Below are 16,058 nucleotides of genomic sequence, written 5' to 3'. Positions count from 1 at the left end.
TAAAGGTTGACCTTGTCAGGGAAAGTACCAGCCTAGGATATGACTATCCAACATAACTGCTTTTAGTTAAAGTTTTAATTTCAGACCATCTTTTGTGGTTACTTTAGGTCAGTGATGGGCAACCTTTTGAGCTTGGTGTGTCAAACTTCGCCAAAAAACTGAGCATAACTCAGGTAGTGTGTCACTTTGAGGAAAAAACATTATTTCGCAAATGTTTCATCCTCAGGAGCAGCAAATGTTTCATCCTCGGCATGCGGCTGCCTCAGCGGCCGCGTGTCATCAGAAATGGCTACGCGTGTCAGTGCTGACACGCGTGTCATAGGTTCGCCATCACTGCTTTAGGTCTTTAGGTTTGCAAGACTGCCATGCAGGCCTTCCCTGAACTTGTCAGGTTAGCATGTGGCCTCCGCACCCTCCCCCCCCTCCCCCGTTCACAATACGGTAAATTGTTTATTTACAAATGCTTATGAGAGAGACCTGGTAGGTGTGTGTAGTACAGAGTGCAATGAAGAGAGCCCTAGTCCTGGCCCTCCGGCTATCTTGTTTTATGACTTTTGGCAAAAGTTTCACTTCGCTGAGTTTTCTTATCTTAGAAGGAGATTAGAGTAGATGCTAGATGCTCCCGTAGGTCCCATTCACATTCTCCTAACCCTGCACCCAGATGGTGTGGGAGTTAATTACAGTGAGCATGAAGAAGCCCCTCTTCTTAACAGCGAGGGTGAACCTGGTGCCAAGCGGGTAAAAATTAAAAAATCAGGAACCAAACAAGGGAAAAGAAATTGCCCACCACACATCTTTTTTCAATCTGCAAAGAAACCTTCAGAGCAGATTTAAGCCTGGATCAACCTCTCTATATTAGTTTATATTACCTTCCCTTTCCTTTTTAGTAGCTGCATAGTACTCCATTGTGTAGATGAATAATATTTTATTCACCAGATCTGTTATGTGTTGCTGACCATAGGCTATTTCAAAGAGTGCCACAATAAATTACTGTGTGTGTGTTTAATGAAAACATAAATTTATTTCTCTCTTAGGGTTCTGTGAGTAACAGGAATCAATTGATGGGATTTAGGGGTTCTCACTTGGAGTCTCTCTAGCAAGTGTAGATGGAAGCTGGGGCTGCAGTCTCTTCAGCTAGAGTGCAAGGAGCTTAAATCAAAGGCATGGTGGCCCAAGGACAGGAGTGCCCTTCTCTCTGTCCTCCTGGGTCAGCAATCCGCTATCAGAGCATAGGTTCCCAGTATTTGGAGGACAGGATCTTTTGCCCACCTTGGCTCCTGCAGGCTCTGTGCAAGCTGCTCCAGGAACAAGTTTATTGCCATCTGTCATGTGACTGGGTGGAGGAAGGGAAGCTGCTACTGAGCTGAGCTAAAATTAACCACAGTATACTGTTCAAGTCTTCCCCTGGGAGTTAGGAGCCTTAAGTAGACTCCAGAGTTCCAAAATAGTGACGTCAGGTAGATGCCCTAGTGCAGCGGTTGTCTAGGTGGAGAGACAGATTCTTTCTACTCTGTCTTCACGGAATCCTCTATCTTGCATATGTTACTTGGTATTGTTGGCGACACACCTTCAGGGTGAGATCCTAGTAATGGGATTGCTAAAATAAATACATATGTAATCTAGTTAGATACTGCAAAGTACTCTGTGTGGAGTTGTACAGTTTTACATTCCCACTAGCAGTGGGTGAAGTGCCTGTGTCCTGCAGCCTCACCAGCAGTGCATTGTCAAGCTTTTGGGTTTTTGCTGATCTGGGATGAGTAATGATATTTTAATGTAGTGATAAACTAAAGCCCAAGGAGAGAAAACAATATACAAAACTGAATTTTTAATTTTTAAAAATGCTTTTAATACAGTGTGGAAAATAGTGTTCGAATATGAAACCGGACTGTCAATGGGTCCGTGCTGACTGTTAAGCAGAGACAGGGTTGAATCATATCTGAGCTTTTATTCCAATCCTGCCAGCAGTATAGGAGAGCAGCAGGTACTCCACAGACATCTGCTCTGCAGCCCCCATAAGCCAGCGGCTTATATCGGGTCGGACAAGGACTACATGGGGAAGTAGGGATTACAGGCATGGGGGATAGGCAATGCAGGCTGGGGTGGGACTCCACTGTTTGGGCAACAAGATGGTTAATCTTTCCATGATAATAGGCAGTTCTTGAATGGGAATGGACCACATTCTAAGGTTGACTTCCAGGTCCAAGGTTGTCTCCCAGATTCCCCGGGGGCATGCAACTCCCAGTCAGGTTAGATAGTTCTTTCTTTTAACCAGAACAAGGCAATCATGGTTAACAGAGCATGATGAATATTTCCCATAACCGAAGCTAGTCCCCAATATTCGGTTTTTGCCCCTAACAAAATCTCACTCCTGGAGGAAAAAATGAAGGTCCCTTGCTGGAGGGGCTAAGAAATGTCATATCCTGCCCTAACCGGTTTGGCTCAGTGGATAGAGCCTCAGCCTGTGGACCACAGCGTCTGGGTTTGATTCTGGTCAAGGGCATGTACCTAGGTTGCAGGCTCCTCCCTGGCCGGGGCCTAGGTCAGGGCTCATGCAGGAGGCAACCAATCGAAGTGTCCTTCTCACATTGATGTTTCTCTGTCTTTCCCTCTCTCTCCCACGCTCTCTAAAAATCAATGGAAAAATATCCTCAGGTGAGGATAAAAAAAAGAAAGAAATGTCATATCCTATGAAAGAGACATCTTGAAAATGCCTAAAGAAAGTTGTCATTTTTTTCGTGGTGAAGGGACTGGACTCCATGTTGATGAAAACACCTTGGCAGCTGCGGTGGCCGGCAGTGGCAGTAGCAGCAGGGTGATGGGGACAGCACCTTCCCCTGATCAGCCCGGTCACCTCCCGAAGAGGGAGGCCAGACTGCAGCTTAGGGAGCAGGCCTAAGCCGTCAGTAGGACATCCCCTGAGGGCTCCTGGACTGTGAGAGGAGGCAGGCTGGGCTGAGGGGACCCCCCCACCCTGCCCAGTGCACCAATTTTCGTGCACCAGGCCTCTAGTTGTTCTATACCGAGCTGGGGAAGGTAATTTCCACAGCACAGTTAGAATAGAATCATAAGTTCAGGTTAATGTAAAAAAATGAGAAAGATATGAGAGTGATTGGGCCCTTAAATTAGAAAAACATAGGGGTGTTTTGTAGTGAACCAAATTCTCCTCATTTGAACTTGTTTTATTGGAAATGGGATGATCTTCATAAACTGATTTAACCTTTTGCACTCGGATGTCGAGTGTGACACGACACGGTTAGCATTAGAGTAAAGGAATCGAGAAAAAAGCAAGCGAGTGCAAAGGGTTAAGTTGGATATTATAGTCACAAACTGTAATATCCCAAGTTGTACATAAGTATAGTATTGTAAGTGTAATATTAAAGTTTGAAATGCTCTTTATCTTCCATGCTTGTAAAAAAATCATAGTTGGATATTCGGAATAGTCAAGTAACATGGCTCTCTTTCACTTTTTTAGGATTTAAGTGCCCTGTATGCTCAAAATTTATACCCTCAGATGAAATGGATTTACATCTTGTGATGTGTTTAACAAAGCCAAGAATAACCTATAATGGTAAGTCCTGTACTTTAATGTCTTAAATGAGAATTACCTTAGATTTAATGAACTTCATGTTTCAGGTAAAATTTAAAAGGCCAGGAAGCACCACTATGAGCCCTGGAGGCCCTCTGGTGTTTCAGTTAGGCCTGCTGCTTTGGCTGTACCATTATTTCCTGACCTCAAGGTCTCTAGATATTCAAAACCCTAGGAGAGATTTTCCATGTGGTTTTGGTACATTTTGAAATAGACTTGAAAAAAAAAAAAAATCAAATAGTTCACTCCTGACTTTAAATAAATGGAATAAAATAAAGGAAAAATGAGAGCTTTTCCCAAAATTTCATGAAAAGAAGGACAAAATTCAAAAGTGTATGAGAAATTTCAGATGTACAATTTGGTTTGAAATAGAATAAGTAGGAAGAGTACCAGTAAATAGTGAATCCAATTGAAAGATTGACTTAATTCAACAAATGTTTTGTGAATACTCTCTAGATAAGGTATGGTGTTAGGAACTTGAGATGAAACTGACTAAAACAGATGGGTCCTTCAATCTGGGATCATCCAAAGGTTAATCAGCGTAGGAGCATTTAACAATCTGGGATTTCTCCTCATTAAAAAAATAATGTTGGGAGAGGTAGAATTTAGCACTGAAATGGACATGTTACTTTGAGTAGCATTTTTTTTTTTTTGCAAATTGGTTTAGGAATCTCTGATAAGATAGTGTTTCGGCCACATTGTTATAGTAGTGACAGTAGAACACTTTTTCCCATTCATTTTCCGTAAGTAAAAAGTAGGGTTTAGTAAATGTACCTGTTGATTTTATCCATACCTTTTTATATTATGAAATTGAATTGGCTACTTTGCATAATGTAGTTGAATTTCAGTTACTTAAGAAATAAAAAGCATTCCCATTTTCCCTCAAATTTGAGGTAAAAGTGATTGGGCTTGTTTCTTATACTTACTCCATTATCTTATTGTTACTCTATAATTATTATGTTTATTATTAGTGTTTTTAAAGTAAATATCCTTAAATCTTAATACTCTGGCCTTGAACTTTAAAAGCACAAATGTATTTCTTTTGACCATGTAAAATAGATGCACACAGTCTTAGTATTCTGTACATTTACTTTTTGTACAATATATTTAGAAAACAGTCTTTTGTGTGTCAATATTTGGCTAAAGTCATTAAAGTTTTCTATATCACTTATTCGAGATCTTAAAGAACCAATAGGTAGTCTTCTGCTTGGAGATACTGTAAACAGAAGATTTAGGTGAGTCAGAATCTTTGAAACAGACTCTTTTTAATCACCTGGACTCCTCACAGCTTCATATTTGAATTCCTAGAAGTTGATTCCTTAGAGAAATATGCATCTAAATTGTGTTGTTAAACAAAATTCAGCTGAATACATTTAAAGATCTAATTGACTTTATTCAGTGATTCAGGAATCAGGCAACATCCCATCTAGCGGATACTGGGACTGTACATAAATAAGGGCTTTTATAGGCAAAGGTGGGGCCAGATAAGGAAGTTGTTATAAAAGAGCCAGTAGTTTCAGGCAAGGTCATCTTTCTTGAGGGGAAGATGGGCCTGTCCGGCAGATTACTTCATTAGTGTTGATCAGCTAATTTCAGATCGACTGGTTATAGGTTCCATTCCTGGGAGAGGCTGAAACTGCAGTTAGGTGAGGTATTAAGCCTTGATTTGCCGACTTGGGACTTAACACAAGTGACTCCATCTTTGGCCTGTTGTCTCTTTTTTAACAACTCAAAATAGAATTTTATTCAGCATAGTGATTATTAATTTATACATTTTGCAGCCTTATCTAAAGTAGCTAGATCTGAATTTTTGAATTTTATTTGTTATATGTATATTGACTTAACTGTGCAAACATAGTTAGCAAGGAGACCTGGACTTGTTTTTTATGCTGGATATATTTATAGTCAAATTTCAGAAGAGGATGAATTGTAGAAATTTGAATATAAGTTGGTAATTTGCAGTTTCAAATTCATACTCATAGAGATGATATTCTAAATGTTAGCCTAGCCCACAACAACTTAAAAAATATATATATATGTGCACATATCAAAATACCGAAGTCCCAGTAACTGAAGAACAGAATTGACTGACGAGGTAGAAGCTCCTCAGGGTTTAGGCAGCTGGCTCAGCAGAGGTTCAGATAGGAGGTCCAAAGCGATCACAGAGGGAGGATTCAGAGGTGGTTATCTACTGCTGGTGGTATTTTGGCAGGATGGGGAAATTTTCAAAAGGCCACAATGAGTGTCCATCTGTATAGATTGCCCTTAAATCAGGGACTGCCTACTTCATATACCTTTCCCTCTCTCATGTCCTTCAGTTTATGCACCAGGTAATTCATTGTGTAGTCTGTGAACATGATACAAATTTTATGAGCATACTCCCTCTTCATTTCCTTGTTCCCCATCTTCTAAAATGTTTAAGAACAACCAAAACATGAGATAAATATTGTCAGCAAATTCTTAGTCTTGGTTTTGTCGGTTTTTAAACTTCATTGGATCTTAGCATGTTTTGTGTCTATTATAGAGCTCAGTTTTTATTTTAGAACTAGAGGCACGGTGCACGAAATTCGTGCACGGGGGCGGGGGGTGTCCCTCAGCCCAGCCTGCACCCTCTCCAATCTGGGATCCCTCTCACAATCCAGGACTGCTGGCTCCCAACCACTTGCCTGCCTACCTTCCTGATTGCCCCTAACCGCTTCTGCCTGCCAGCCTGATCACCCCCTAACCACTCCCCTGCCAACCTGATTGATGTCTTAACTGCTCCCTTGCCAGCCTGTTTGCCCCCAACTTCTCTGCCAACCTGGTCACCCCTAACTGCCCTCCCCTGCAGGCTTGATTGCCCCCAACTGCCCTCCCTTGCAGGCCTGGTCCCTCCCACCTGCCCTCCCCTGCTGGCCATATTGTGGTGGCCATCTTGTGTCCACATGGGGGCAGGATCTTTGACCACATGGGGGCAGCCATCTTGTGTGTTGGAGTGATGGTTAATCTGCATATTACTCTTTTATTAGATAGGATAGAGGCCTGGTACACGGGTGGGGGCCAGCTGGTTTGCCCTGAAGGGTCCCGGATCAGGGTTCCCTTGGGGCGTGGGGCGGCCTGGATGAGGGGCCTGTGGTGGTTTGCAGGCCGGCCACGTCCCCCGGCAACCCAAGCGGAGGCCCTGGTATCTGGAATTTATTTATCTTCTACAATTGAAACTTTGTAGCCTGGAGCGGAGCCAAGCCTTCTGCTCGCTCCATGGCGGCAGCCATTTCTGTTGGAATTTATTTACCTTCTATAATTGAAACTTTGTAGCCTGGAGTGAAGGCCTGGGCCAGCCAGGGCTGCAGAAGCTTGGCTTCCTCCATTGCTGGGGTCAACCCTGGGCTCCTGCTCTCTCCAGCTCTGTGGCCACAGCCATTTCTGTTGTGATTTATGTAACTTCTATAATTGAAACTTTGTAGCTTTAAGCGGAGGCCTGGGCTGGCCAGGGTGTGCGGAAAGCTTGGCTTCCTTTATCGCCGGGGAAACCCAAGCCTCCTTCCTGCTCTCTCTGTGGCTGCAGCCATCTTGGTTGTGTTAATTTGCATATTTGCTCCTGATTGGCTGGTGGGCGTGGCTTGTGGGTGTAGCTGAGTGATGGTTAATTTGCATATTACTCTAGGATTCTGTGGTTGAGGGCAGTAAGATTTGTATTTAAGAAAACTTTGTTTTATCTTTAATTGGTACTATTTGTGTGTGTGCACTTGTACCTGGAGGAAGGGTAGCTTGAAATAAGTTTGTCTTTCTGAGAATTCATTATAAACTCAAGTAATGAATCAAAGCAGAGCCTTTTCAAATCAGCAGAAAGAAGTAAGATGTTACTCTTACTCTGTTAAATTGACATATTTGAAGAAATATGTATTGAGTCATTTGGAAGGGAACTTGTTTTGTAATGAAAGTGAGTTAAAAGGATCCCACTTGTGTGCTGTCCTTGGGAGAAAGGGCTATCACGCTCACTGGAATGGTGGAGGTAGATTGCAGCAGGCCCTTTATTCCAGTGTGCTCCTGCAGCCTTGAGGTGGCCTGGCTTCCCATGTGCGCTGATGTAGGCGGAACATGCTTCCTCCCTCTGTAGATACTGTTTGGCTTTTCAGCCAGTTGTGGTTCCCATTTTAAGTTATAAACTTGCTTTCTGCCTTACATACTACATTTTCTTGGTTTTAAGACACATCCTTTATACACACACACACACACACACACACACACACACACACACACACTTTAATGTTTCTCAATTCAGGATGTTTCCTGAATGGGCATGTCTCTTACAAGTGAGGTTAAAAAAAAAAAAATTGCCGCCCTGGCGGGTTTGGCTCAGTGGATAGAGCATCGGCCTGTGGACTCAAGGGTCCCAGGTTCGATTCTGGTCAAGGGCATATGCCTTGGTTGCGGGCGCATCCCGGTGGAGGGTGTGCAGGAGGCAGCTGATCAATGTTTCCCTCTCATCAATGTTTCTGACTCTCTATCCCTCTCTCTTCCTCTCTATAGAAAATCAATAAAACATATTTAAATAAAAAAAAAAAATTGCCAGCAACCACCAAGCAGAATTTTAAATAAGGAGGTGGTTATTGCCTGAGTTTCTGTGAACTTGCCCTTCTGTGGAAGATTTCTGTTATTATTTATCTTTTTGTAAGAGAACATTTATTTGGTAAATTATAGAGGCAGAAGAAGTAATTTCTAGAAGAAATGGGCTTAGGAAACAAGTTATGAAGGCAAATGAAGGGCCACTGGAGCTTGGGAGTGAGGAAGCTAATAATTACAGGCCTGGAGCGTGGGGAGGAGGTAAGGGAAAGGGAAAGGCAGGGATGTGCTCCTGGAGGGAGAGTGCCAGATTTCTGTTATTTGATTTGGTGCCTGTGTTCATTTATATGCATTGGTGATTTCTGTGGTTGAGTTTTAACTTAAGTGTGTTTCCTGATTGCAGTTTTAAGTGACTTAATAAAGATTACATTATAGGGCGGCATTGAAGTGATTTTTTTTGTACTCTAAATTGGCTGTCAAGCCATGAAGTAAAAAAAATTAATGCAGTAGGAAGTGTCACATCTCTTACTCTATATTATGGAAATTTCAAAGTAGACAATGTCCCAGAAGAGGTTGGCAAAACTATTCTAAAACCTACATGGGATTTTTAAAAAATATATATTTTATTGATTTTTTACAGAGAGGAAGGGAGAGGGATAGAGAGTTAGAAACATCGATGAGAGAGAAACATCGATCAGCTGCCTCCTGCACACTCCCTACTAGGTATGTGCCCGCAACCAAGGTACATGCCCTTGACCGGAATCGAACCTGGGACCCTTGAGTCCGCTGGCTGACGCTCTATCCACTGAGCCAAACGGGTTAGGGCTACATGGGATTTCTATAGAAAAATAGTTACCTTCTGTAAATATACCACAGCTGCTTCTTTTTTTAAAAATATATATTTTTATTGATTTCAGAGAGGAAGGGAGAGGAGGAAGAGAGAGATAGAAACATCAATGATGAGAGGGAATCATTGATTGGCTGCTTCCTGCACACTCCCTACTGGGGATCGAGCCCACAACCTGAGCATGTGCCCTCGACCAGAATCGAACTTGGGACCCTTCAGTCCGAAGGCCAGCGCTCTATCCACTGAGCCAAACCAGCTAGGGCTACCACAGCTTCTTTATCCACTCATCTGCTGATGGGCACTTGGGTTGCTTCCAAATATCGCCTATTGTAAATAACGTTGCAGTGAACGTAGGTGCGTATATTCTTTTGAATTAGTGTTTTGGGCTTCCTCCGTCAAATTCCCAGACGTGGAATCTATGAGTCAGAAGGCAGTTCCATTTTAAATTTTTGAGGTAACTCCATAACACTTTCCACAGTGGGTGCACCAATCTGCATTCCCACCTGCAGTGCACCAGGGTTCCTTTTTCTCCACATTCTTGCCAACATTTGTTATTTGTGGATTTATTGATGACAGCCATTCTGACAGGTGTGGGGTGATCTTACCTTTTGTGACAGTATGGATGGACCTGGAGAGTATTGTGCTAAGTGAAATAAGCCACTCAGAGAAAGACAAGTACCATATGATTTCACTTACATGTGGAATCCAAAGAACAAAATTAACAAAGTAGAAACAGACTCCTAACTGTCAGAGGCGGGTTGGGGTACAAGGGCTGGGTGAAAAAAGTGAAGGGATTAAGAAAAAACAAACAAAAAAACCCACACAAAGACCTCATAGACAGACAATAGTGTGGTCATTACTAGAGGGAAATGAGGGTGGGGGAAGGCAGGAAAGGGTAAAGGGGGGATATATGGTGATGAAAGAAACATGACTTGGGGTAGTGAACATAATATAATATACAGATGATGTATATTATAGAATTGTACACTTTAAACCTGTATGATTTTATTAACTAATGCCAGTATATTTGATTTAAAATGTAAACTGACAAAAATAGTTATTTTCTATTGAAAGTGAACTTGCGATTAAAAATTAAAAATATATGAGGTGTGAGTCAGCAGATGTGATTATAATTAGCACCCCAAGAACTTTAAAACTATAAATATATTTCCAAATCATCCTATATAATAAAGAGGTAATATGCAAATTGACTGTCATGCCCTTGCACAAGATGGCTGCCCCCATGTGGTCACAAGATGGCCAGCAGGGGAGGGCAGTTGTAGGCGACCAGGCCAGCAGGGGAAGGCAGTTAGGGGCGACTAGGCCAGCAGGGGTGGGCAGTGGGGGCGACTAGGCCGGCAGGGGAGGGCAGTTGGGGGCAATCAGCCTGGCAGGGGAGTGGTTAGGGGTGATCAGACTGGCAGGCAGAAGTGGTTAGGGGCAATCAGGCAGGCAGGTGAGCAGTTGGAAGCCAGCAGTCTCAGATTGGAGAGGGTGCAGGCTGGGCTGAGGGACAACCTCCCCCCCCCCCCCCAGTGCATGAATTTCATGCACCAGGCCTCTAGTTAAAATCATAAAAGGATAAATAAGAAATAAGTAAAAACTAAGTATGTGTTTACTTTATAAAGATAATGAATCCGAAATGGTCATAATAAGAAACTTTACTGTGGTTAGTCTTATCCATTTATCAGAATTATACACACCTATGGCACTCAAATCATTTTTACTGCCCTTCTGTTAACATAGCTACTCAAAACACCAATTTACATTTAAAATGTTCTTAGCAGCTTTACTTACAATAGCTAAGATCTGGAAACATCCCAAGTGCCCATCAGCAGATGAGTGCATAAAAGAACTGTGGTATATTTACACAATGGACTACCGTGCAGCTGTGAAAAAGAAGGATCTCTTACCCTTTGTGGCAGCATGGATGGACCTGGAGATTATTATGCTAAAAGAAATAAGCCAGTCAGAGAAAGACAAATATCACATGATCTCACTTACATATGGAATCTAATGAACATAATAAGTCCAGAGACATGGCTGCATGGAACAATCTCACAGATCTCAGAGGGAAGGGGAGAGAACGGGACTTGGGAAGAGATTAACCAAATAATTTATATGCATACTAGAGGCCCGGTGCACGGATTTGTGCACCAGTGGGGTCCCTCAGCCTGGCCTGCACCCTCTCGCAATCTGGGACCCCTCGGGGGATATCGGAGAGTTGATTTCGGCCCAATCCCCACAGGTGCACTGGTGAGGTCCCTTGGCCTGGCCTGTGGGGATCAGGCTGAAACTGGCAGTCCCACAGCCCTCGAGGGGTACTGGATTGTGAGAGTGCACAGGCCAGGCTGAGGGACCCCACCGGTGCACAAATCCATGCACTGGGCCTCTAGTATGCATATAAGATCTGTGGTTAATCTCTTCCCGCCCTCCCCCCACTTTCCCTCCGAGATTCTTCAGTCTGTTCCATGTTTCCATGCCTGCCTGTGTGTTGAGAGTCTGCCCCCTGTTGGTCAGTGCTTGTCATAGCTAATGGTCGGACAGTCAGACACGTAGCATATTAGCCTTTTATATATGTAGACTAGAGGCCTGGTGCACGAAAATCGTGCAAGGGGGGGTGGTCCCTCAGCCCGGCCTATGTCCTCTCACAGTCCAGGAGCCCAGTGATGGATCGCCCCTGCAGAGGGAGGCCCCGCCCACTCGCCACAGACCACCATTGGTGTCCTGGGCCTCCCTCTGCAGGGCGATCATGGGGTGATGGCCAGGCCCCCAACCAATCTCATTCCACCTGCTGTGGCTGGCCTGACACCAGTGGGTGTCATAGCGTGGTCATCTGGATGGTCGTTCTGCTGTTTGGTCGATTTGCATATTATGCTTTTATTAATATAGGTATGCATAGCCCATGGACACAGACTGTAGTGCCTTGAAGGCCTCGGTTGGGGCAGGTGCCGGAAGGAGGGGAGAAATGGGGGACATCTGTAATACTGGCAACAATAAAAACAAATTTAAAAAGTTTCTTTAAGACCAGTTTGGAGAATAGTATGGTACTTTATGTGGGAAGTGGTTATGATGTGCTGGGAGGAGGAAGTTATTACAGAAACATAGGAAGAATTGGGTTTCGTGATTGCTGGACTTGGGGAGGGAGGAGTCACTGGGACTGGAGGGTTGGTGGTGGAGTGACTCACTTTGTGGTAGAGAGCGTAGGAGAGCACCTAGCTGTTCTCAACAATATGCCAGGGATGGATCTCTCAGATGTAACAATTATGAAATGTGGTTTTTTTAAAGGATTTTTCTCAAGAAGAGGAGTTAAGGATTTTTACAGAGGGTCATTGAGTATTTTGTTCATTTCAAGAAAGATGTTAGAACTGTTAAAAGAAATGACTTGTGAATATTTTTTCAATGACCACTTACTGCTTGTATAATGTTTTTTGAAAAATGCCTTTTCTCCTCGTCCCCCACCCCGTGTAAGTCGCTTTGGCCCTGGTAATTCAGAACTGCCTGGATTTGCCTCAGAGTGGCCTTGAGAAGTATCTCCCCAGCCATTCACTGAGGGTTTGGTTTCAGGGTAGGCTCTGCCTTTGGAGAATTGTATTTAACTCTTAGCATCTTAACAGTGTATTAAGGTAATATAAGATTAAAAGTAAAAAAGAAAAATATTCTAGATAGTCTTATTCCTTTGCCATCTAAATATTTATAGTATTTATGATTTACTTCATTTCTTTCATTTTCTGCTAAACTGATTTTGGGATCTCGGGGGTTCTTGATCCTTCAGCACCCCTAGATTATAGTTACTTTTATCTTAACCCCTTTAAACTGTGCTCCTTAGCATTCACCTCACTTCCTAGCACTTCCCTTAGAATGCTTTTTTACTGAAAAAATCTTTGACACCAGGTCTTGGTTTTGAAATACCGTTTTCTGGAAGAGAGAACCAGGCTCCTTGGATAAAGGGTTAGTTCTAGGCTGGAGGTCTGTATTGTCTGAAAGCCAGGAGTTGCTCAAAACCAAAAAGATGAGATTAGGTCCAGGGACATGCAAAACAACCTGAAAGAGCTCCCAGTGAACTATGTGAGCAACATAATTAATATGGCATGGTATTGGATTACAACCCAAAGTATGAAATAAGTGTGAGTGGATCAGCCCATCAGTAAGTCATACAGAAGTGTAAAAGTTTAACCCGAGACTTAATCCTAAGAGGAAAGTCATTTATTTCTTAAATTAAAAAAAAAGTTAACGTTCCCATTTGTTGTATAAGATTTTTCTTCCAAAATGTTCTAATGTGCTTTCTAGAAAGATTTTAAATATCCCCAGATCACACTAAAACATACTGTATGTAATACGTATATAATTCGAAATACATAATCTTAGTGTGTTATCAACATTATAATAGTTGATGAAACGGATTTAGGGTGATGAGAGAGCCACTCTTAGAAGCCCCAGGTTTTAGAGGGAAAATGTGAGTTATTTTTGTTAGGTTTTATATTGTGGAATTCTTAGTGAGGGCTCCTATTCTGAAGTCTTACTCTCCAGACATTTTATGGTAATTAAATACAGTGTACAGATGAGTGCACATATAGTTTATTATTTATTAACATAAGACTCAACTGGACTGTGTGTTTTACCCTTTATTAAATCATAAATAATTAAGAAAGATACACACTGTTTTATGCTCAATGCTGCTTTTTTTTTAAGTTTATGTCTGGCATTTTATAGTTTTGTTACTGATATGAATGGCATTTGTTTTTACCATTTGAATTTCAAACTGGTTTTGTGTAAGTTTTTCCAGGTATCTTTTGGTTAGCTGAAATTCATCCTCATATAAATCTTTAGAGAAGAGCTCGTGGGAAATAATACCCTAGACTTACTGCATGTTTGATATTGCTTGTCTGTAGTTTGTTTTTGAGTAACAGACGACAAAGTGCCCAAGTCACTGAAGCAGCAAACCCCTTGGTTTGGGGCAATTTCTTTGTCCATTGGCTGCTCATTTGTTGTTTTGTGTTTTCTCTAGTCTCCTGAGATCTTGTGTTTCATTAGCTGTTCAAAAATATTTATTGTGAACTTACTATGTGTAAAACACTGTGCTACTTGCCAGAATAAGCAGAATCTAGGTTCTGTGCCCTCGTAGAATTTATTCTTATTTCTTTAATACAGAGGTTGCAAAGTATTGGCTACATCTGTTTCACAGACATTTTTTTGTTTGGCTTACACAGTATCAAAAACGTTTTTTGAGTCAGTGTTTTGAAAATAAGAAATGTCACCTAAAAACTTAACTTTGCAGCTAACTCCTTTCGATATATAATGCCTCTTTAATAAGACTGTGTTCCAGTTTGTCACGGTTACCTATTAATCCCTGAAACCAAGGCCAAATTCAGTTGGCATTTATTGTCACAACGGGGCTGTTTTTAAACAGTTTTTTAAAGATGAGCTACTTTAATGTTTCCTGGCAACTCCCCTTTAGGCATTTGAGTTTGTGGTCTTTGTACAATGTTTATCACTCAGCCTGCTAATTTTCTTACAGATGGGGTGGAAGCAGAAGGGAAAGACTGTTACACTCTAGCCTCAATCAACAAAAGCAATAGGCATACACACTTGAGTTGACTTTTTTCACTTTACTTCAGTAAAGTGATAGGTAACTTTTTTTTATATTTAAGTATTTTTACATTCATTAGCTCTTTTATTTTTAATCGTCAATATTAAAGACAATGTCAGATGTAGGTGTTATGACCTACAATTTATTTGAAGAAAATGAGGCTCAAAGAGGTTTGTGCCAAGTTCAAGCCTGTTCTTTTTCCATGAGACTGCCTGTCATTTGCTTGTCTCATTACATCTTCTCAGCAATCTTGAGAGACAGGTGCAGCCTGCAGGTTTCATCGCTTGTTTAGATTGGAGAAAGCAAACTCAGAGGAAGAGTTCTTTCTTGCCATTAATCACATAACTATTCCTCAGAACAAACCTGCTCTTGCCAGGTACAGTGCTAGACATGTAACAAGTATTATCTTATTTAATTCTTACCACTGCCGTATGAAGTAGGTATTGTTAATCCCCATTATTTTCCTGAATAAGATGGAGAGTTGGAGTTTGAACCTAGAACTATCTATAATAACATATTATCCTATTGTTTGGTTCATTTTTTGTTGCCATTATGAGGCTACATTTGGGTTGGTGTGGGTTTTTTTATGGATTGTTGTTTTGCTCTGCAGTGATTCAAAACAAAAGGGGACCTGAAACTTAAGTTTAGTTCAAAGTATGCTTACTCTATTTTTGTATATATTCAGCAGTTTCAAAAAATATATATACATATATTTGTTTTCTTTTTAATGTGGACCGCACATTTAAGAAAATACTTGTTTAGGGTTTAGCACATCAGTGTAGCAATTGGTTTTAAATTTTGGTTTATCGTTGATTTTGGACAAAGAGGGCATGTGAAAGTTAATTTGATTTGAAGATTAGGCAGTATAATAATTTCCTAGGTGATTTGTATGGCTTTTTGCAGCTTGTGAGATAATTAATTTTATAAAGTACTTTATCCTGAGCTAGCTTTTTTAGGTAAGTTAGGAACAAAAAGGCCCAAGAAAGCTCAATATGTAAGTATCGAGTTAGTGTTCCTTTTGTATATTTTACCTTCAGTTTGGGTTCCATTTTATTTTACTTACATTTTCTTGGAGAAGGTGCCCAATTTCAGTTTTCAGAATATTCCCAGGAATACACGTTTTTTCTTAAAAATCATCAGAAAAGTTACAAGTTCTATTCCCTTTTGAGGGATTAGTCATATATATATGTTTTTATTGATTTGAGAGATAGAGGTAGGGAGAGGGAGAGAAATAACAATTGGTTACCTCCTGCATGCCCCCTACTGGGGATCAAGCTCCCAACCCGGGCAAGTGCACTGAACCCAACTGGCAACCTCTCGGTCCAGCCAACTGAGTCAGGTCAGTCGTAGTTTTAAATTAAGTTTCTAACAATGCAGATGAAAAGTGGCTATGTTTTTGTCAGTTCTCAGTTATATTTAAACTAAAGAAAGCGTTGATGCAGTAATTGTCAATGGCAGCTAGTAATTTCTACTGGAAATAGCATAAGTTTCGT

General features: G+C 41.5%; 1 protein-coding gene across 4 annotated transcripts in view; it reads left to right on the top strand.

The window, feature by feature from the left end:
• The window catches only part of ZNRF2 (zinc and ring finger 2), a 71,303-nt gene that overhangs the window by 37,420 nt on the left and 17,825 nt on the right, over positions 1 to 16,058 (top strand). For 3 of the 4 annotated variants that reach the window (XM_054726043.1, XM_054726042.1, XM_054726041.1), the window contains exon 2: positions 3,473 to 3,568. The exons of the other annotated variant lie outside the window; for it this stretch is intronic. In XM_054726043.1, coding sequence (XP_054582018.1) covers positions 3,473 to 3,568 — 96 coding nt within the window. The remainder of the gene's footprint in view (positions 1 to 3,472; positions 3,569 to 16,058) is intronic. 4 annotated transcript variants of the gene reach the window in all.

The sequence above is a fragment of the Eptesicus fuscus genome, chromosome 14 (genome assembly GCF_027574615.1).
Source record: "Eptesicus fuscus isolate TK198812 chromosome 14, DD_ASM_mEF_20220401, whole genome shotgun sequence".
Classification (NCBI taxonomy): Eukaryota; Metazoa; Chordata; class Mammalia; order Chiroptera; family Vespertilionidae; genus Eptesicus; species Eptesicus fuscus.
The sequence above is the reverse complement of the archived record's forward strand: the minus strand, read 5'-3'. Positions and strand labels throughout refer to the sequence as shown.